The sequence below is a fragment of the Emydura macquarii genome, unplaced genomic scaffold (genome assembly GCF_026122565.2).
Source record: "Emydura macquarii macquarii isolate MOO-44397 ecotype Brisbane River unplaced genomic scaffold, CSIRO-AGI_Emac_v2 contig_2890, whole genome shotgun sequence".
In the NCBI taxonomy this organism is placed as follows: Eukaryota; Metazoa; Chordata; order Testudines; family Chelidae; genus Emydura; species Emydura macquarii.
Genome location: NW_027133027.1, coordinates 4756365 through 4779504, shown reverse-complemented (window position 1 = coordinate 4779504; position 23140 = coordinate 4756365). Strand labels below are relative to the sequence as shown.

At 41.1% G+C, this 23140-nt stretch overlaps 1 protein-coding gene across 3 annotated transcripts in view; it reads right to left on the bottom strand.

Annotated features, from left to right (window-relative positions):
- Positions 1-23115, bottom strand: part of DTNBP1 (dystrobrevin binding protein 1) — a 184457-nt gene extending 161342 nt beyond the window's left edge. Inside the window, exons 1-5 of one of the 3 annotated variants that reach the window (XM_067568343.1) lie at positions 22909-23115; positions 20291-20341; positions 16277-16327; positions 13455-13515; positions 8129-8261 (exon numbers count right to left, since the gene is read on the bottom strand). In XM_067568343.1, the coding sequence (XP_067424444.1) occupies positions 8129-8261; positions 13455-13515; positions 16277-16327; positions 20291-20341; positions 22909-22964 (352 nt within the window). In that variant the 5' untranslated portion in view covers positions 22965-23115. Of the gene's footprint in view, positions 1-8128; positions 8262-13454; positions 13516-16276; positions 16328-20290; positions 20342-22259; positions 22338-22908 lie in introns of those variants that run through there. The other 2 variants (XM_067568344.1, XM_067568342.1) reach the window with 2 other exon arrangements.
- Between the last annotated feature and the right edge of the window lie 25 nt (positions 23116-23140).

Below are 23140 nucleotides of genomic sequence, written 5' to 3'. Positions count from 1 at the left end.
AATGCGGCCCCATTGATCAGAAGGTATGGGATGCATTGTCCTAGAGATGGGGGTTCCATGACCACCACTCCCAAGAGGAAGAGATGGGTGGTGGTAGTTGGGGACTCCCTCCTAAGGGGGACAGAGTCATCTGCTGGCCATCCAGATTGGGAAACTTGAGAAGGGTGCTGCTTGCCTGGAGCTAGAATTCAAGATGTGACAGAGTCTGCTGAGACTTATCAAGCCCTCAGACCGCTACCCCTTCCTACTTCTCCACGTGGGCACCAATGATACTGCCAAGAATGACCTTGAGTGGATCACTGCAGACTACGTGGCTCTGGGAAGAAGGATAAAGGAGTTTGAGGTGCAAGTGGTGTTCTCGTCCATCCTCCCTGTTGAAGGAAAAGGCCCAGGTAGGGACCATCTAATTGGTGAAGTAAATGTGTGGTTATGCAGGTGGTGTTGGAGAGAGGTGTTGGCTTTGGATTCTTCGACCATGGGATGTTGTCCCAGGAAGAAAGTTCGCTAGGAAGAGATGGGATCCATCTACCAAAAAGAGGGAAGAGCATCTTCGCAGGCAGGCTGGCTAACCTAGCAAGGAGGGCTTTAAATTAGGTTCGCCAGGGGACGGGGACCTAAGCCCAGGAGGAAGTGGGACACCAGAAGGAAGTGCAAGGAGGAGGGTGCAACAGGGAAGGCCTTCTGATTCGTATTGAGAAAGTAGGGCAATCGACTAGTTATCTTAGGTACCTGTACACCAATGCAAGAAGCCTGGGAAACAAACAGAAGGAATTGGAAGTCTTGGCACAGTCAAAAAACTGTAATATGATTGAAATCACTGAGACTTGGTGGGATAACTCTCACAACTGGAGCCCTGTTATGGATGGGTATAAACTGTTCAGGAAGGACAAGCAGGGAGAAAAGGTATGTAAGAGAGCTCTATGATTGCTCAGAGCTCCAGTATGAAACTACAGAAAAGCCTGTTGAGAGTCTTTGAGTTAAATTTAGAGGCAAGAGCAACAAGCGTGATGTCGTCGTGGGCATCCGTTATAGACCACCAGACCAGGAGGATGAGGTAGTCAAGGCTTTTTTCAGACAAATAGTGAAGGTTTCCAGATCACGGGACCTGGTTCTCATGGGGGACTTCAATCATCCTGACATCTGCTGGAAGAGCAATACAGCTGAGCAAGACAATCCAGGAAATTTTTGAAGAATGTTGCGGACAACTTCCTGGTGCAAGTGCTAGAGGAACCTACTGGGGCTGTGCTCCTCTTGACCTGCTGCTCACAAAACAGGGAAGAATTGGTAGGAGAAGTAGAAGTGGATGGTAATCTGGGCAGCAGTGACCATGAGATGGTCGAGTTCAGGATCCTGACAAAAGGAAGAAAGGAGAACAGCAAGATACAGACACTGGACTTCAGAAAAGCAGACTGACTCCCTCAGGGAGCTGATAGGCAGGATCCCCTGGGAGGCGAATATGAGGGGGAAAGGAGTCCAAGAGAACTGGCTGTATTTTAAAGAAACCTTATTAATGGTGCAGGAACAAATCATCCCAATGGGCAGAAAGAATAGCAAATATGGCAGGCGACCAGCTTGGCTTAACAAAGAAGTCTTCAGTGAACTTAAATACAAAAAGGAAGCTTACAATAAGTGGAAGCTTGGTCAAATGACTAGGGAGGAGTATAAAAATACTGTTTGAGCATGCAGGAATGAAATCAGGAAGACCAAATCACAATTGGAGTTGCAGCTAGCAAGGGACGTGAAGGTAACAAGAAGGGTTTCTACACATATATTAGCAACAAGAAGGTGGTTGGGGAAAGTGTGGGCCCCTATTAGTGACAGATGATGTGGAAAAAGCTGAAGTACTCAATGCTTTTTTTGCCTGTCTTCACAGACATGGTGAGCTCCCAGACTACTGCACTGGGCAGCACAGTAGGAGGAGGAGGTGAGCAGACCTCAGTGGTGAAAGAACAGGTTCAGAACTATTTAGAAAGGCTGGACATGAACAATTCCATGGGACCAGATGCAATGTATTCAAAGGTACTGAAGGAGTTAGCTGATGTGATTGCAGAGCCATTGGCCATTATCTTTGAAAACTCATGGTGAATGGGGGAGGTCCCAGATGATTGGAAAAAGGCAAATATAGTGCCCATCTTCAAAAAAGGGAAGGAGGAGGATCCAGGGAATTACAGACCGGTCAGCCTCACCTCAGTCCCCAGAAAAATCATGGAGCAAGTTCTCAAGGAATCCATTTTGAGACACTTGGAAGAAAGGAAAGTGATCAGGAACAGTGAGCATGGAAACACCAAGGGCAAGTCATGCCTGACCAATCTGATTGTCTTCTATGATGAGGTGACTTACTGTGGATGTGGGGAAAGCCGTGGACGTGATATACCTTGACTTTAGCAAAGCTTTTGATAGTCTCCCACAGTATTCTTATCAGCAAGTTAAAGAAGTATGGGTTGGATGAATGGACTATAAGACAGATAGAAAGCTGGCTAGATCATTGGGCTCAACGGATAGTGATCAATGGTTTGATGTCTAGTTGGCAGTCGGTAATAAGTGGAGTGCCCCAGGGATTGGTGCTGGGGCCAGTTTTGTTCAACATCTTCATTAATGATCTGGATGATGGGGTGGATTGCACCCTCAGTAAGCTGGCAGATGACACTAAGCTCAGGGGAGTGGTAGATACAGTGGAGGGTAGGGACAGGAGACAGAGTGGCCTGGACAAATTAGAGGATTGGGCCAAAATAAATCTGAGGAGGTTCAACAAGGACAAGTGAAGAGTCCTGCACTTAGGACTGAAGAATCCCATGCACTGGGGACTGACTGGCTAGGCAGCAGTTCGGCAGAAAAGGACAGTGGACAAGAAGCTAGATATGAGTCAACAGTCCTTATTGCCAAGCAGGCTAACAACATACTGGGCTGCATTAGTAGGAGCATTTCCAGCAGATCAAGGGAAATGATTATTCCCCTCTATTTGGCACTGGTGAGGCCTCATTTGGAGTACTGTGTCCAGTTTAGGGCCCCCCACTGCAGAAAGGATGTGGACAAATTGGAAAGAGTCCAGCGGAGGGCAACAAAAATTATTAGGAGGCTGGAGCACATGACTTATGAGGAGAGGCTGAGAGAACTAGGCTTGTTTAGTCTGCAGAAGAGAAGAACGAGGGGGGATTTGATAGCAGCCCTTAACTACCTGAAAGGGGGTTCCAGGGAGGATAGAACTAGGCTATTTTCAATGGCAGTAGATGGCAGAACTAGGAGCAATGGTCTCAAGTTGCAGTGGGTACGGGATGTCTAGGTTGGATATAAGGAAAAACTTTTTCCCTAGGAGGGTGGTGAAGCACTGGAATGGGTTACCTAGGGAGGTGATGGAATCTCCATCCTCAGAGGTTTTTAAGGTACAGCATGACAAAGTCCTGGCTAGGATGATTTAGTTAGGGTGATCCTGCTTTGTGCAGGGGGTTGGATTAGATGACCTCCTGATGTTCCTTCCAACCCTAATCTTCTATGAATCTACAAAAAGTTTTTGTTGATTCATAGGATTGTTTTCCAAAGAATTCCAGGTCTTCCACTTCTCAAAACAGAATGGCCTCCCCCTAATTTGTAATCTCAATTCTGGAACCTGGATGAGCAGCCTCTTCAAAGTGAAGAACTGCTGAGATACCATCGTTTGAGGAGTTTCCGTCCCTGGATGGAGGGAGGGACTTATTCTCTTGTCTAAAGATTCAATGACTGCTTTGCCTATATGCTCTCCAAAGACCTACCAACAAAATACATGAATGGGTCTCAGATGTTAGCTTAAAATATTCCAACTTCTTCAAACAGAGCTATAGTTGCCTCTCACACATTTTTGGAAGTTATGTATGTACAGCAAATCAGTCAGATGCAGCATCAGTCCTGAAAAAGCTGCTAGGAAACTCTAGTTTAAAGCAGATTTTATTTATTTTTTATTTTTGTGCACTCGCAGAATTGTCTCCTAGATGAGGACAGACCTGCACAATAAGAGATTGCAGCCGATACTCAGCATTGAGGCTGCTGTATCCAAGTTTAGGCCAAGTGATGATTTTACTCTTGTCAGTGTGTTTGGCAGGAATACTCTCTCAGCTGGTATGACTATGTCCTTTACTAAGAAGGCTGCAGGCTTAAGTAATGAAGACCTTTAAATCCTTAGATACCAATAAATCTTCATAGGTATTTCCCACTCCCCCTTAAATACACCCTCAAACCAGGTAAGGAAGAACTACACAGCATTCCTTCAACTTTTCAGGTGTTTAATATTTTCTAAACACACAGGAACATGTGAAGTTAGACATACATTGTGCTTAATCCTGTTAAGTTTAATGAAGAGTCTCAGGTATCTCACTCAAAACCTCAGCTCTAGAGTTTCATCCTTCTCTTTAGAGGATCTAGGAGGGGAGACTCACATGAGTTTTTAAGACATTGTGCTACCCCTTTAAGAGCAAACTGTGAGCAACTGCCTTCACCAGTCCTTGGGACAAATGCTTGGGAGGAGGGGGAGAGCACATTACCAGGAAGATCAAAAAGGTTCATCTGCAGCCACATATCCTGCATGTCTCCCTAAGGAAAACAGTAGCTACAATAGACTAGATCCACAAAGGGACTTAAGGAGACAAGATGGGTGAGGTAATATCAGGGAAACCTAAGGGACTTAAGGTCAGCATTGCTATGTCTAACTTTAGATGCCCTGCCACTCAGTGAAATCCTCAGTCCCACATTAGGTGCCCAGGCTTCCTATACAATGCATAGGAAGGCACCTAAAAACAAGGGATTCACAAAAGCCTGCACACTGAGCCTGTGACAGCCAGTAGGAAGTGCCAAGGAAAGGTGTGCAAACTAAGTCCTGCCCCTGAAACTCAGTTAGGTGCCTATCCCCACTTGGGATTCACAGCTATGAGCCCTCCCCTGAAATTAGGCACCTACACCGGGTCAGTCTTTTTGCAAAAAAATGGAGGAGACGGTGGTGCCCCCTCACTTCTTATACCCAACAGTCCAGCTGTTAAAGCACTCACTCAGGTGGGGGCAGAACATCCTCACCCCGTCTGATTTGAAGCAGAGATTTGAACCATGTCTCCCTGGTGACTGCCCTAACCACTGGACTGTAAAGCTATTCTGGGATGGGTGTTTCAGTCTCTCCTTTTGAAGTTATTCTACTCTGCATGAAATACTTAAATACTCCTTGGAGCAGGGACTGGAACCTAGGTATCCCAAGAAAGTGTGCTAACCGCTAGGCTACAGATACAGAATACTCTCTCACCCAATGAATATTTAAATATTTTATACAAAGAGGAGGTAGATCCATCTCCCAGGAAAAGGGATCTGAATCACTTCACCTCATGCTATAGGCTGCTGGGTCCAGGCTAGTGGGGTCTGACAACACCAAAGGAGGAGTTAGCAGGTGCCATTGGAAACAAATGACTCACTAGTATTAGAAAAGTTGCAGGAGCTAGCACCTTTCATGACCTTGTAAGAAAGACACCTTGTGGGTGGGGGGATATTTTGTAGCTTTCTCAACCATCTCAGCACCAGAACTTGCCTACGTGCTGGTTGGGAGCAGGAATTTCTCTCTCAGTGCATGTGTCTGTTGAGGAGTTTTGAGGAGAAAAATCTTGAAGACAATGAAGAAACAAAGTTATCTTTGAAATCTTTTGAAAATCCTATAAAGGCTCTGCTACAAAGGGAGACCTATCATCCGTCATGTGTCCCATTTGGAGGCAGAGAATTCTGAAGAGTTCTTCCTGAGGAATAGTCCTATGTTCAGAGCACAAATCTGGTCAGCCTGCCCATGGAAATGGGGAATGCCCACTGAAGACTGACTTGGAGGCAACTGAAAATGACTCAGTTCTAATTACCCATAAATTCTGAAATACAAGAAAATGTTAAGTGATATTTGCTCAGATTTACAAGATGAAAAATATACAGTAAAAACCTCTAGGAGGCAGAAGAGTTAAATTTATGAACTGCATTACATATGTTTTCATAGTTTTAAAGCTTTCTGCTACATATTCTAAAGTAAAATATACAAGAAAACTGTGGTAGAATTAAATTTAGTACATTTTTAAAGAGAAAGAAAATAATACAAAACAGATAGTATTCTTTTCTAAGACTCCTGTAATTCTCCATCTACTGAAAGCAGAGTATCAGATGTTCTTATACAGCATTGATTTGAAAGTTGAAACAAATTTTTCAAAAATGTCTGTTTACAACAGTGATTCTGCTTTTCAAAAACACTGAAGATCATAATTCTCTGAGATACAAATACAAACAGCATATACTCTAGTACACAGTTAAGATATCTGAGTGTACTCTAGTGGGCACAGACTTCTGTCCATTCCCACACCCTCCCACATTGTCCTGTGCCCTCCAACCTCTCCCTGTCCCACTCCTGTCTATTCCTGACTCCTGGATTCTGATCCCAATCCCATTTTCTTTATTTAACCAAACCCAGTCTCCAACTCTCCAGGCTTCCCATCCCAGTCCCAATCTCTTTGCCCACCAGTCCTAATTTAACTCATCCAGACTACATGACCTAGTTTCCCCATTCCAATCCCATTGTCCAAACAATTCCTGTTGCCCTTCCCCATCTCTTTACACAATCTGTCTCTCTCCCACCACCACCCCTTGCTCCCCATCTCCCACAGTTTCAATCCCAGTTGCCCCCCCACAGCTCCTTGTCCCAGTCTCTTTGCCCTGCCAGTCTCAGTTCTCCACCCCACACCCCAACTTCTCATCAGATGTGTTTCCCCTCTCCTCCACTGGTCTTCAGTGCCCATCTCAGTCCCCACATTCAGTTCCTCAGCCTATATCTCAATCTCCACCCCTGCTGAAACACACCCACCCACATCCCATTGGGTTCTAGTCTCCACCTCCAACCAATTTCCCTCCCTGGCTCCCAGTCCCATTCTTTCCCCAGCCACTCTCAGCCTCCCCCCACCACCACAACTAATAATCCCAGCTTCTGTCTTCTGCTCCTTTCCCCACCTCCCACCCTCACAGAAAGCTCCTGGTCACAATCTAGTCCCTCCACCCCTGCAGGTCTCTCTCTTGCCCCATCTGCATTTGAATCAGGCAGTTTCTTCCTCCATGCTGCCTAGCCATCAGCATAAGTGTCACTGAGATTACAGAAGAGTCTTCCTTCTCTCAGTTCTGTTGCCCAGACAGAGACCTGGTGCACAGCAGCCCAGAGCTGCAATTGCAGGGAAAGTCCTGCTCAGTTTCAAGCTGTAGCATGCCCAGTGCAGACAGAATCTTTGGGGGAATTTAGCTGCTAAAATTTATGAAGTCTCTACTTAGCATGCACAAACTGAGCTTTTACTAAAGGCTTATAACTTGGTCAAACTTGAGCAGATTTTCATAAGGACAGCAAAAAGGCACATCATTGAAACAAAGGCTAGCCACCTGGTAAACTTCGAGTCACTGTTTCAAAAGCTTTTCAAAGAAAAGGTTACCAGAATTTTTTAGCATGGTCAAAATATTTTTTCCTAGCCTCGTTCTTGGAAACGGGTGAACCGTTTTGACTGAAATTTTCCATAATATTCAGCATGAGGTAGACACCAAAAGGTTACTGTTTAGAAAAAAGTTATAAGCAACTGAAAAAACTTGACATTGAGACTTGTTGGGCAACCTTAGTAATAGGCAGGGCTGCTAACGCCACTTATTATAAGACCAAACACCTCTCAAAAAGAGCCTAAACCTGCTCTCCCCAAGTAAGTGTCTTAGCTATTGAAACTATATCCACAAATTTTGTAACTATAGCAAACAACAATATACAAGTAAAATTAAAAATACTCTTGCTTTTATCTTCCTACCAGCTTACATGTCCCAGACTAGGGGAGTCTCTCTCAGAATTTACTGATCACACAATTTCTCTAAGAGTGTGCAGATTCAATAGTTGAATACATTCAAATTATGTACGTAAACTAGCTAATCTTCAGGCAACTTTTGCAAATGTGTAAGGATTTAAGCAATAGAGATTCTATAAAATAGAAAAATCTATTAGAGAGTAAAAATAGCTTTATCATTACAATGCTCAGAACAGCTGAATGCTCAGTCCTCTCTGGTTTTGTTATTTGACTAATTTATTACCGTGCTTTTTACACCTGTTAAAAGACCACCACACACAGCTTACCCAGATTTGCTGTCATGGATTCCAGATCTGCTAAAAACCCTGGAACTTGTTGAAGCTGTTCCTGCAGCTCTATTAGACTACTCCTCTTCTTCTCCCAGTGTGCAGAAAGCATCACAACTTCGCTATCCACTAGCTGTAATATTTACAACAAATGATAAAACTTAATAAATCACTATTTTGCAAGTAAATAAAAACTAATTAATGAACTTCAGCTTTATGAGCATCTTGAATTATTTTTATAATCCATGCATCCACAAAGCCTATGAATAGTGCAATGACATTTAAGTACTGAGAGAGATGTTCACATTATGCTTTATTTCAGGTTGCGGGGTTTTTAAAAAATGTTTAAGTTCAATATGCACTAACAGGAAGTCTCCATAAAATGATCGTATATGGTGAAGGCTACAAGTATTTATTTCTACTCATTTCGGGAGTAAAAATTTACAAAACAGTTTCTCTGTGAAGATTCAGGCCCTCCTCTCCCCCAAGTTTAAACTCTTTTAAGTATATTAATACCCTGCACTTCAGGATGGATTGATTTAAATAAAAGATTTACAAATCAAAATTTTTAATCATTATTTAAACCAGCAAGCAGGAAACCACAGGACTTATGAGGAGAGGCTGAGGGAACTGGGCTTGTGTAGCCTTCAGAAGAGAAGAATGAGGAGGGATTTGATAGCGGCCTTTAACTACCTGAAAGGGGGTTCCAGGGAGGACGGGGCTAGGCTGTTCTCGGGGGTGGCAGATGACAGAACAAGGAGCAACGGTCTCAAGTTGCAGGGCGGGAGGTCTAGGTTGGACATTAGGAAAAAGTTTTTCACTAGGAGGGTAGTGAAGCACTGGAATGGGTTACCTGGAGAGGTGGTGGAATCTCCATCTTTAGAGGTTTTTAAGCTGAGGCTTGACAAAGCCCTGGCTGGGATGATATAGCTGAAGTTAGTCCTGCTTTGAGCAGTCCTCCTGAGGTCCCTTCCAACTCTAATATTCTATGATTCTATGATTCAAATCATCTATTTTCATCTTGGTTTATATTTGTACTTTTTAGTTATTTTTTATTCTCATTGATTGGTAACCATAAAAAACATGTTGATTTGCAACTAAATATAGCCTTTACACTAAATTGTGCTTTGTTTTTCTTACCCAGGAAAATGTACTTTATTTATACGGATTGCTTAAACCAATTCATAGTTTAACATACATTTATTCAGTCTTAATTACTCATATTTTTATTATGTTATGAAAAGGTGAATGATGCATTTCTTATTTACTAGATTATGTTTAATTTTCATTTAGGTCAAGATCTACTTCGATGGAAATTCAAATTCAATTAAAATGGACAAAAACAGCATTTAAAAACTTTTTATTCATTAGTTAAATAAAGCTACCTTAAATATGCTTGATACATAAGAAAAGATTAACCAAAAATGTTCTACTTTTAAAACTAGCTGATTTATTAAGCAAAGGAAGAATTATCTGAATTGAACAGAATGTTTCTGGTCACCATTGTCATGCTGGCTGGATCAGGAGGGGCCTTGAGGTGTATTCAGGAGCTCTAATTACTCCCTTCTACACCAGTCTTGCGTTGGGGGTGTCACGCTGGCTGGATGAGGGGGGGCACTTATTATATAATGTGACATCAGTATGTCGAAATCATAATAATTCATGTAAGGTATGCCATGTCTGATACTGTTAAACAGGTTATAATATGCTAAGTAAGATGATAATACTTTTGTTCATGTGTTATATGTGTAATGGAAGTTATGGATATATTTGATATAGCTATATTTCAAATTGTGCTGTATGAGACACACCCTAGACAGGGTGTAAGCAGAACAATAGCCTGCTTAATGGCCCATTCAGACATCCACAGATGCAAGGTGTCCAGGGGGAAAAACCAGAGATATACCTGATGAGTCACCAGGACTTTCTCATGTGACTCTGAACTCCATTTTGTTCCTGTAAAATTCCACAAACAGCATGGGAAGGGCCAGAGGGTATATAAGGCAAAAGCCTGGGAATCCATTTTGTCCTTCAGTCGGGATTCAGTTTCAGCTACCCACCTACCTCTGGATCAGCTCATCTACAACTGAACTGAAGCTGTGAAACAAAGGACTGAGACCATCCAGGTACTGGATGTATACCAGAGGAACTATACAAACCTGCAAACTCCACAGTTCTTCTAGAAACCTGATGTATATGGACTTTCAAATCATTTGTATGTTTCTGATTACTTTAATCCTTTAACATTTCTCTTATGGTTTGTTTCTTTCTTTTATATTGATCTGGTACTGTGACTGACCCTTTGGGGTCAGAGGGAACCTTTTTAGTAAAGAGCATAGAGTTTAAATAACTGGTCCCTTTACTGGACTTAGTGGCGGATTGGGAGCCGGAGACTGAAATGCAGTAAAGGGGAGTGTGTGTATTTGTATACTGGCTTCTTGATAACCAGTGTGGGAAATCAAAAGCACAGTTTGTGGCTGGTTGGGAAGTCTGGCTTCAGTGCCACCCAACAGTGCTGGGAGAATCTGCTCTCCTTTTACAGCCTGCCCTGACCTTGGCATTCTCAGGTGGCTGCCCTAGGCATGGAAGGGTCACAACCATATCCTTCAAAATTTTAGAACTAGTTGATCTCATCCTTCCCACACCTAGTTTTTATACATAGATTGGAAAAATAAAATAAGCTTCCCTGCTTTTTCAACCCCAACTAGTTTCTTAACACAGAATGAACTAGCTGAATAAATTAAAATGAGGAAAATATCCTTCTGCAGGTGCTGAGAGAGACTACTGCTATCTGAAGGTGGTTTAGCACTTAAACTCTGGTACTACGTGCCTAACCAGTGATTTCTACCAGTGCAGTGCCAGATTTTAAAAGGAAGTCTATAACAAATATGTGCTGCTTTGTGTTATTTTTATTTAATTTACATTATTTTAATAGATTATAAATGTAGGCTTTAACAGAACTGTCATAATTCCACATTTAATTTTACATGTTTATTTTTAAAAAAGAAACCTGTATTTAATTTAAATTTTAAAAATCTGGTGTTTTTAAAAAAACATTAGTTTTTATCTGCCCTTACAATTAAGAGCTGAGAGCTGCCAATCCACATCTCTGGGTCCTCCAAAGAAGTCCTCAAGAAAAGACAAAACTTGAGAGTCCGGACATTTCTAAGGTTAAAAAATACGCAGCTCTAAAAAGGGAGAGTTTTTTGTTGTTTTGTTTTTTTGTGTTTGTTTGTTTTTAAGTCCTTCAGACCTCTTTGTACATTGTAAAGGAAAAGAGGGCACAAAATTACCTTTGACTGCCTTTATATTACCCTTGAAATATAAACAATACAATGCTCTGTGTGGCCACAGCTGTTAGAATTATTAATATTTAAAATTAATATCAACATGGGAAACCAAACACTACTTTAACCATAAATTCCTTTATTAAATCCAAACATCAAATGGTACTTATGAATCTTTAGAGCAATTTTATAAAAATCCTAAATAATAAGCAATTTACTACATCCAAACAGTAGCAAAACTAAGTATTTGATCAAGATGCTTACAAATGGGCTAAACCCAGGGGGGCTTAGACCCATATTGGTCAGCTGCAAAGGGGCCAGGCAGGTATTAACATGAATCCTTTAAGAGTTTACTTTTTATACGCTTTAACCAACAAGTGATGTCTTTGTCAATTACTGACTTCAGCTAAAAAACAATTTGAGAAATTTCACCCTTATTTCCAGTCTTAATCCAGTTAAGATTCACAACCTCCTTTCTTCCCAAGGCCTTTCCTCCTCTCCTTGCTGTCCAACAGTTTTCACATTGCACCTGGGTTCATACAGGCTTTAACACTGATGTATGGGTTGCGGAAGGGCCGTGTTGGCTCATTTTAAGAGAGAGTCTCTGTTTGATTTAAAACCATCTGCAGTTACCCCGGTTGATAAGAGGCCTTTTTTTTTTTTTTTTTTTTTAAATAAACTTCCCCTTTTTTCATTTCTTATTCTTTGAGCCAGACATCCTCCCTACTTTATTCCTTCTGACCTCATAATTCATTTTCAAGGTCTTCCTTCTATCTGCTGGTCAGGGCCTCTCTTTACAAAACATATATTTCCTTAAGTTTATAAAATTAAAGAATTAAAGTTCTTATCCTAGAAGAGGATTCTTAGTACTGTCATTTAAATATGAAGTTGTAAGCTGGTAGTGTAAACTAAATTAATATAACACTTTTCCAGCAATCTATGCTTAATGAAAATAAATACAACAAGACAAAAAGTTTTCTTCACATATTATTGTCATTGGGAAAATGTGAAAAGCTTCAAAGCATGCCAGCTCAAAAATAGTCAAAGCAATTTCACAGGGGGGGGGGGTTAAACCTGTGACAGCAGGTGACTAGACTCTAAGACCAAAGAGGTCCCTTCCAATCTTATGTTCTAAATATCAAGATTTATAATCATATTTACCATTTTTGTATCAATTTAATCTTATAATGTTATAAATATCCTTAAAATTCAGCGAAGACTAAAGTAGGTTTGTAATTTTTACATACATGATGCTTGGAGAATAACAGCTCATATTTAGGTTTGTAGTTGCTTCTTTTATGACATTAAGTATTCAGCTAATTAAAGAAATTCTTAGAAAACCTCTGCTTCTCCCTCCCCCCAAAGAGTGAAAAGGAGAAAAGCTTCCCCCCTTTATTAAGATATATGAAGATATTCTTCTTCTAGGATTTCAAAGAGAAATGATGAACAACAACTAGTTTATTATGGCCATATACCTTTATCTACACCTACAGCAGAATGTAGAATACAGGGACTATAAAAGAGTAGCTGCACACCATGAATGGCTCTGGCAGCAAGATGACAACAGGGTGCTACACTACCAAAGATATTAGTGTAGACGTGTGAGGCACTGCTTGGAAACAGAGAGAACCCATGTAGGATATATACCCTGGGGAATCAGGCATGTAGGACACTCTACTCTGCTCATCTAAGCCACGCCTCACCATGTATAGGGCTATTTATACCCCAGCTAGCTGGATGTGCAGGGTCTGTACATTACATGCTGCCACAAGTGAAGATGTACCTTAAGTCACCGTCTGGTATAGTGATGAGTTTCTATCTCAAGCAACAGACATTGAAGCAGAATTTCCAAAATTCCTACAAAAAACTACTACCTGCTAAATACTGGATTAAATCAAGTTAAAACAGTCTAGTCCAATTCAACAATTTCCCAGCTGTAATGTAATTTGAGTCATTTCTCAAAATACTGATATTTATTAGAATTTTTAAGTTTTGCTGATCTTCAGTTGTTTTAACAGATGTAATTTTAATTTTTTTACCTCTCCAGCTTTTGCACATTCCTTGGTTCCTTTGTGAAGGGCTGCCCAAGTGTCTTCATACCTGAACAGAACAAAAATTAAACTTTTTGTGGTTATGCTTACAATAAATTCAGCTCCCAATTAAAAAAAAAAAAAAAATCAATGTTATGATTGTTGGTGTTTCATGTAATCACTGTACTTATAAATGCAAGTTTCATATTAGTAGCGTACATGTCCCACAAGCTATTAGACTTACATGACTGAAATGGAATTAGATGTTACCTAACAAATTTCCACAGGAACATGTTTTGCGGTTGACAGAAATAACAGATTTTCAATTTTGGAAGTAAAATCACAAATGACTTAATTAGCACAGCTTGAAAAAATCTCTACTTCATATAGCCAAGGGCCCAATCATGCATTCCTTGTGCAACTTACCTTCCATTTCCATGACAGCTGCATTAGGTAATAGTATATCTGTTTAACTATCTGCTTCATAATTCAACTTACTAAACCTGGGATACACACATACTGCTACATCTAAAAATAGATTATGTATTTCATACGTTCCTTCTGCACTCAGTTCTTTGGACTAAATCAGTTTTCTCTCTAAGACAGACAGGTATGTATGTAAGGACCTTTTTAAAAAAAATACTGCTTCTCTGATGCAAGGAATGTCCTTTCATATAAGTCAGTTTTATATCTCATCTCTTTCATTATCTCAAGAAGGAAACCAGTGCTAAATCAGCACCAACATAATGGTTAAATAACAGATAATGTATTAAATATTTGTAATTGGGGGTCAAACCAGCAGCAGGCAAAGCAAAATATGACTCCAGCGAGATCCAAAGGAATGAATACCCATACAAACTAAAAAAAGACTCAGAGCAAACCTACCTAAAATAGCTATAGAAAAAGAAGCTTAACAGGAAGACAACAGAGTCTGGAAAATAATGTGGACAATGGGAGCGTGTTAGAGATTTCATCTGAAGTCAAAGCACAGTTTGGAGGCATCCATACCAGAATGATCCAGCTTTAAAAGCAATATATGACAGCCTAGACTTGTGAATGCGCTTGTTTTACAAGGCAAAAGCCCTCCACAGACACACAAAAGGTAGAGACTCCATGCAGGCATCATTAGAGAACATGAACTGCTAAACAATAAAATAGAGATTCTGTGGAACCAAATGAAAGTTAATGTTAGATTAACTGAGTTCCTCACAATGCCTGGAGCAACTATGGTCTTAGAGAGAGTCTGGTCCTGAATTGGAGGCAGCAAACAATCCTAGTATAGATAATTTGAGAATTGCAAGTCCAAATTCTATAAAAAATTCTAACTAAATATATATTGAAGTTCATTAATATTCTTATACACTTTAAGTCCAGAAAAGGAGAGGAAAGTTTAACAGTCAAGGAGTCAGTCCTTGTAAGACAGCCTAAGGCAACTTCAAATCTACATAACAAAAAGCATAAGGCGCTCCAGCAGGCTGTTTTACAAATCAAGAGAACATTTGACAGGAGCTACAACTGCCACAGATTTTAATGGACACAGTGACTGAGGTAATATCTTTCATTGGACCAACTTCTGTTAGTGAGAGCAACAAGCTTTTGAGTTTACACAGAGCTTTTCTTCAGGTTATTTTTGCTAACCTGAAGAAGAACTGAGTAAGCTTGAATGCTTGTCGCTCTCACCAACAGAAGTTGATCCAATGAAAGATATTACCTCAGTTACTGTGTCCATTAAAATCTGTGGAATGAAAGATAGTACTTCACTGACCTTGCCTCTTTAATATCCTGGGACTGACACCGCCACACCACTGTATAGATCTGAATGACATTTCAACTGAATCAACTAGGAACACATCAAGAAATAACCAGGAAAAATCTATAATTGAAGGCATTTTGTCAGATGTATGCTTTAGATCTCCAGTAATGTGGTGTATCAAAAGAGCAGAACACATGATATTTTAGAAAATGAATTTGAGTGCATCAGAAAAACACAAACTAGATAGCAGAATAATTCAATGTAATGTTGACTGTTTTTCTTGTTGAAGTGGAAGCATGAGGATTTGGAGACAACAAGACAGTGTTCTTATTGCACTTAATCAAATAAAAAATTTTACATTGATCCATTCTTTCCTCCAACCCCAGAAGCAAACAAAAAAGTAATTGTTTTCTTTAACATTTAAGTTTAAAAAACTTCAAAATTAGGAAGGAGTACCAAAGGTAGGAGGGGAGTTCAGTATACTATAAAGCTTGACGGCCCTAATCTATTTTAAAATGCAAGCTGGATAGCTTTTTGTATTAGTCATGTATAGCGTGCTCCAGCAGAGAGACCAGTTGGGCTTCAGTGGCATGAAAAACTGGATAACTGTATAATTATCACAGTCTAATTCATTGAACCTAAGTAGGTAGCATATGCAAAGAGATATTAGAAGAACTGCAGGATTCAAGATGTAGTAGAATTAAGGTTGCAAAGCCAAGTACTCGATAATTAGGAAAATGCTGAAATTAAGGTTGCCCTCCATTCCTTGATGATATGCATTATTATAGTCTAATTACATAATCACATACTATTCACCCACCCCCACAGTATTCCTGCCTCATTCAGTGCACAAGATGGACTGTACTTGGGTTTGAGGCAGCTGTTCAATATATCTATTCTCATAATTTAATTAGTAGCCCTTGCCTTATTTACTGCACACCATTCAAAACCTGCAGTCAATACGGAGTTTTCATTTTTTTTTATGATCTTATTTACTACTTGTTCACCTATACTATTTTGATGGGGGGAGAGAAACCATGTACAAAACACATTAGTATAAAAAAATGGAAGGGCATACCTGCTGAGCAATTCCAATCCAGCAGAAAACTTTGGTAAACATTGAACAGCCCTGTGAACAGAATGATAAACCACAAAAGTTAAAAATGGAAGAGAACAATGTCATCCAATGCATTTTCTTGTCAGTGCAGGATTATTTACTACCATACACATTTGCTACCATTTTGTCAGTTTTAGTTCAAAATGTACCAAGCAATCTATTTTAGAAGAATATAAAACCACTAGATTTCACTGTTAGAGAAAATGTAGGTGGATATCAGGTTTTTTTTTTTTTTTTTTTTTTTGTTTTTTTTTGTTTTTTTTTAAACTTACTACTGCATAATACCCCTTAACATCACTCTATTCTTGATGTTCATTAGAAATAGATCATGTACAAGGCAATTTTTTGCTGGTGGACTGGCAAAACAGATATTACATCTAATAGTAACTTTAAGAGTGGATTATGAAATCATTATAATAATGTTTAACTACTTCTGAATTAATATGTTCGTAACTATCATTAAATCTCAAAGGTTTAACATTTAATGCACTCTACATTAAAACTGTGGTTGCTACAAAACTGAAAGAATCTTTGCCACCCTATAACCCAACATGTCCTATGTCAGCTGGATCATACAGTTTATATACATACAAGCCAATAGGTATTATAGGCACGGCATTAACTTTCATGTTTGGGGGAGGCGGGGAGGAAACATGCCGTACTATGCTTATTTTTGCTCACCTATTCTAAGACATATATCACACAGTGCCACGGAACAAATATAGCTCAGCACATGGCTCAAGCAAATACAAAAACAGTCAAACACTAGATGGATGAGTGTTATGAAACAAAGGTACAATGTACAAAGAAATAATGTAAGATGTATGAAAATACTCCTTAATGCAAAGCATTCATACCCTTTAAAGTTTGGAATTTAATATTCAAAACAAAAAATGGGAAAGTACAAGGATGCACCAGTGACAAATCTGGCACAAGCTGGTTAGTTAAACTTTAAGTGACATGAACAATGCTGTATAATTCATAAACAGCCATCCTATAAAAAGATGGCTAGCTTAAGGGGCCATTTGAGAAGCACATCAACTAAGTAAGGTGTACTGAACACACGGCAAGACTGCACTTCCTGGGCAAGATACTCTTTCTTTCCTGTACTGCACTGCTTTGTCTTTAGACAATAAATCTGGCTGAGCTTTGTTTTTTTGGATTCTTGAAGATTTTTAATATTGAAAAGTGTAGTCAATTAGTTGGCTATATCTTTTAGTCAATAACATAAGTATAATTTATCAGCAAGAATAAACTGAAATACAAAAACAAAGTTAATTACAATGCTTCTACAACATACTAAAAATTAGCAAGACCACACTTTATAATTGTATTGTACTACATCAAGACTTTCCTCACTTCAGTCTCCTGAAAGACCTTCAGAATGGATTGAAACTGCAGTTATAACTAACTGTTTGCACGTCAGTGTATGTGATGTAAATAATATGACTCAACAGTTGTTTATTAGTTAGACTCAAAGATCAAGCTAAGTTATGCTTGCTTCATTACCTAGTCAGTGGAGGGGAAGCAAATGTGGTTTAAAGACACCTTTGTGTTCACCAAGCCTGAAGCCAGTTTAGCCTTGAGGTTGCTTTAACCCAGTGCTTCCCAAAAAGTGGGTCCTGACCTCATGTCACGGGAAGGATTAGCAGTGAGCAGAACAATCTAGGCAGCAGTGCGGAGAAAGTGGCCAGAGCCAACAAATGGTCAGTCAGCAGCCTGGTAGCTATATGGGCTCAGCAACAGAAAGAGAGGGGCCTGCTGGCTCTGCAGGAGGGTCAGGTTAGGGATAGCCAGAATAATGGAGCACTAGGGCTAAAAAGAGGAAAGCTGGGGAGCAAAAGGGGAGCACAGGGCAATGAGAAGGTGAAGGGGCATGGTGGGTCCCCCAAAAAAAAGACAAAAAGCAGTTGGCGGGTCAGCTTCATAAAAAGTTTGGGAACCACTGCCCTACCCTATTGGTGGTCACAACAGCCCCCTATTGTATTCTGTCAGCCAAGAATCACCACAGCAAAAGGAGCTCTGGTCACATATCCTCAGTCCCAATAATTAGAGCTCTGTATTTTTCACAAAGGCAAAACAACATGAAATAAAACAAAAATCAAAGGAAAAAATGAAATAAAATGGAAAAAAGCACTGCTCAAATTTGGCCCGCCCACCCCATATCATGACAGGAGCTGCCACCTCTCCCTTCGACACCCTCCACTCAAGGGCCTGCCTCCTGCTACCCCATACCAAGGGCCACTTGGTTCCCACTCTCTGCCAAAGGCCTTCCGCTTCCTGCCACGACTCCAAGAGCCTCCCACCCACCCTCAGGGGGGACTATATAAGCAGAGGTAGGGGAAGGGTTCCTGGTACTAATGGGGAGGCTGGGGTTCAATGGGGGAGATGAGGTAGGAGAGGGGTTTCTGGGAGTAAAGAGGACTTGGGGGGTTGACATTCAATGAGAGAGGGAGAATATATAAGGGACAATGGGGCACCCAGGGAGGGGACTGGAGAAAGAAGCAGCAGGGGTTGGGAAAATCTGTAGCATCCCATGGGGTTTGTGACAATGAGTGGAGATGGAGAAGGCGAGGTTATCAGGGAGCTGCAGTAAAGGGTACATTTGGGTAAAATGATGTAGTATAGATAAACTGGGATTTATGTACACTGTTTTTATTTATACATAGTTTTTGGCGGTATATTATTAATGTAAATGCAGTAAAGAAAACATTTTAATGGATAAACAAAATAAGAAATTCCTGAAGAATAAAATGAAAAATTATTAAAAAGAAATTCACAGAGCTCTACCAATAATTCCATCTCAACCCAACATGTACTCAACAAAAGCAGGACTAGAAAGGGATAAGACAGAAGTGACCTATGCAATATAGCTATGCAAGGGGGCTTATCAGCTCCCCTTTGAAAGCAGCTCTCTGTCCCCATTGGCATACAGGAGCAGCACAAACAGGATGGAGGATTCAGCCCCTAGTCTTCTTGAACTTCCATTATACAGAGTTCATGTTAACACAATAATGACATCCTACAGAATCAATGTCACCTGCATTAAATATTATTTATTTGTATTACCATAGCACCTATGAGCGATACACATGCACAGCAGGCAGTTTCCTAAGACCATCTTCTCCCAACAAAATACTTTAGCCATGGCCTACATTATGGACAACTAAGTAGCAAGTTTTCAGTTATAAAAGACTAACTTTACAAAAGTTAACTTCTGAATTGCAAGAATGCAGTAATCAGTTTAACTTATTTTATGTTGCTTTGGTTTTTGTTTGGGGTGTGGTTTTTTAAAAAAGGAAATACATGTCAGGATGAAAGCATATATACGTTTCTCACCAAAGCACATTTCAGTATTGTTTATAACTATAGCAAAATTGAATTCTTTTGCAGTTGACTGTTGTCTGAATATGTCATTTATTCGTGTTGAAAACAGAATGCCATTTTAAAATGCTGACTTCAGAAACATTATAACTGATGCTATTTTCAACTGTGCTGTAGGATGATTTAAAATTTCTCTTCTCAAGTTACCTTCCCTTTGTTATCAATTTTTTCAAGCAATGAAAGGCTCTGATGTATATTCTTATGCTTAAAAAAAACACCTCATAATATAGGATGAATTATTGGAGTACTTAAGATTCACACAGAAAGATAACAATAAATTGCACATAAATGTTTACTGTGTAATTAAGTATATCGTCCTTTATAATATAGTAAAAATTACAGCGAACATCAATCTTTAAACTGACAGCGGAGCATCAAAAATGGTTAATTTTAAAAAGTGTGAACTACAGAGTTCTATTAAACCACGTGTGTCAGGTACTCATCCGTAGAACAGCATATTCTTCACTAAATTTCAGTGTTATGTAAAATATCATGTAAATAGTTTTGCCAGAGTATGTATTAACTATGTTTAAACAATGTTTTCATACATAGCCATAAAACAAAGCTGTAGATATAAGTATACAGAAATACCTCGGCTTGCTTATTTTTGCTTCTCTTGATTTGTCACCCAAAGTCTTCAACCTATAATTCAAAACAGAAGAATTAGGCCTTTGCTAACTACCACAACTTTATCAGAAAAATAGCTTGACAGTAGGTGCCTGTGGTACATCTTAAAGTGTATAAAGGTCAATTTTGCTTCTGTTTATTTTGGAAGCGAGAACTGTCTCCCCATTTATTGTATTTTTCAAGACGATTACATGAAATGATTTTTTCGTGAACTGTATTCCTATGTTCCTTCTCTCTCTCAGTACTGTAGAAACAGCTGCATGTAGGATTGTCAAATGCACCTAATATGATTTAGGAGTACAAGTCCCACTTTTGCATCTACATAGGGACTTACGCTCCTGAGTCACTTGTGTCTTGTCTACACAGGAAAGTTTTACCAGTTATACAGGTATAAAACCCAATGTGGAAACTCTTATATGGGAATAAGTGTGACTATTTTTTGGTTTAACTTAAACCCCTCCAAAGCAACATACATAAAACCATTCTGGTATAAAAAAAGTTTCCACAGGAGGTTTTATACCAGGATAAAAATTTCTGCACCAGGCAGGGAGTTTATACCTACTTAACTATATCAATTTAAATTCATACTTTAAGAGTTTTATCATAAAAACTTTCCTATGCTGCCTAGGCCTTAGGCACTTTTGAAAATTCCCCCTGCCAACTAAACGTCTTTGGGAAAACTCCCACCACTACATTATCACTAGTATACCTCCATCATTGTTTTTGGTAGTAATATACCTCAGAGGTTTCAACTGCATGTAAGGCAATACCCTTTATGAAAGGAGAAAGCATACAGACCAAAAAGACAGGAGGTTCTCACACTTAACCATACTTCCAACAACAGTGCAAATTTATAATCCTCTAAATTCAGGTGTCAGTATAAGAACAAAAGGATACGTTTTTCAAAAACAACTAAATCCATTTTTAAAAGAGACTGAGGGTCAGACTATATCCTGGTCTAGGTTACACAGTTAAATCAACCCAAGGCAGCTTATGTGGACCTAGCTGTAGAAGTCTCTTTGCTTAGATTTGGGTCTAGCCAACGTAAGTGCTTCTCTACGCTGATTTACTAACATCAGCTCCCCAAGCCGCATAGAGTCACAGTCAATGTAATTAGGTCAATGTAATGTAGACACAGTGTTGCTTATGTCAACTGTTATTGGCTTTCAAGAGCCATCCCACAACACCCCACACTGACAATACAATTGATACAAGTGCTCCTGATAAGGACGCACACTGCCAACACAAGCACCCATGTCGGTGCGCACACAAGCAATTTAATAACTGCTGTGGCTGTATGCCAACAAATTAGGTTGTCATAATTTTACAGCATAGACATGGCCTACACTATGAAGACTATACCAACATAGCCATGCCAACATGGCCCAATGGCAGAACGTTTTTTTTCTAGCAGTGTAGAAACACCACCTCAGCAAATGACACCAGCTACATTGACAGAAGCCCTCTTCTATTCACATAATACCCCATATAGATGCAGCTGTTGGCCTAGCTATACCAACAGGGGTATATTTTTTCAAGTGTGAACCAAACCTTAGGCTCCTACATCCCACCGACTTTCAATGAGATACACTTATCAAACCACTAGCTGGCAGGACAAGACCACAAGCAGCAGCCAAAAATCAAACATGAACCACTACAACACATAATAAAGTTCTGGGGGGAGGGGGTAACGTCATTATTTATTGGTAAGGCGGTTCTTTCTCCCTCTAAATGCAAGGTTGTGGGGCAGATTAAGCTCAAGATCAGATTTCTACTTTTGGCTTTCCTTTCCCATTCCCTCAGTATGGGTGGAGCCATTCCTGCCCCACCTCCCATGACAATCACCTCTTCTACATTTCCGCTAACAAGCAGCTTTTCTTTTAGCCACTCCAGCTGCGTGTAAGCTCCAGGACAGGAGTCCAGGGCCACCTACCAAGTCACCGCTTTGGTGCGGGAAGTTCCGCTGGTCAGTTGATTCTTTCCAAAGCCCATTTACCACCTGCCAGCACGGCTCCAGGCCCCTTTCCCGGACACACCCGCGGGTTACCCCCGGCCCGCTCCACGGCCGCGCCTCCCACCACTTCTCACCGCCGAGCGGGTCAGCGCATTGGCGGCGCTCAGGGAGAGCAGCGCTTCGCAGCTGAGCCCGGACCAGGTGTCAGAGGCTGCAGCCGGCACCGCCCCCGCCCAGCTCACGAGCCCCGGAGCCCGCAGGGGCGACTCGGCGACCGCCCTGAGCGGCGCGGTGTGTCACAGCCTGGGCGTGCGGCGCTTGTTCCCTCGAGGCCTGTGCGGGCCCCCTCGGAGCAGCGGGGCAGAGACCGGGACACGGGGGTGGGCGCTGAAACGCGTTTCTGAGGCACTGTCCGGATCTCAGCCGGTACCAGCCCGGGGAGAGCTGCGACCCTGCCGGGCTGGGTGTCGTGCCCCGACTCCCCCGCCCGAGCGCCGTCCTTGTCCCCTTGGCAGGGAGGGACTTGGAAGAACTTTCTCCCTCCTCCGCCAGGGGTAAGGGCGCGGAGGGGTGAGGAGAGGAGGTGTGGGGCCGGGCCGGCGGGCCGGGCCGGCGCTACCGTACCCACCCCGAGGTGAGGTCCTGCTGCACGCTCTGCAGCCGCTCGCGCAGGGTCTCAAACATCTTCCCCGCTGGGCGCTCTGCTCTCCCCGGCCGGCCGGCCGTTTAGTCGGCGCGCGCTCGCTCGCTCGCTCTCTCGCGCGCGCTACTAGTCCCAGCTGGCTAGCGGCCGCTCCCTGCGGGGCTGCACGAGCGCGGGGCGGGGCGGGGCGGGGCTGTCCCACCTCCACGAGCAGAAA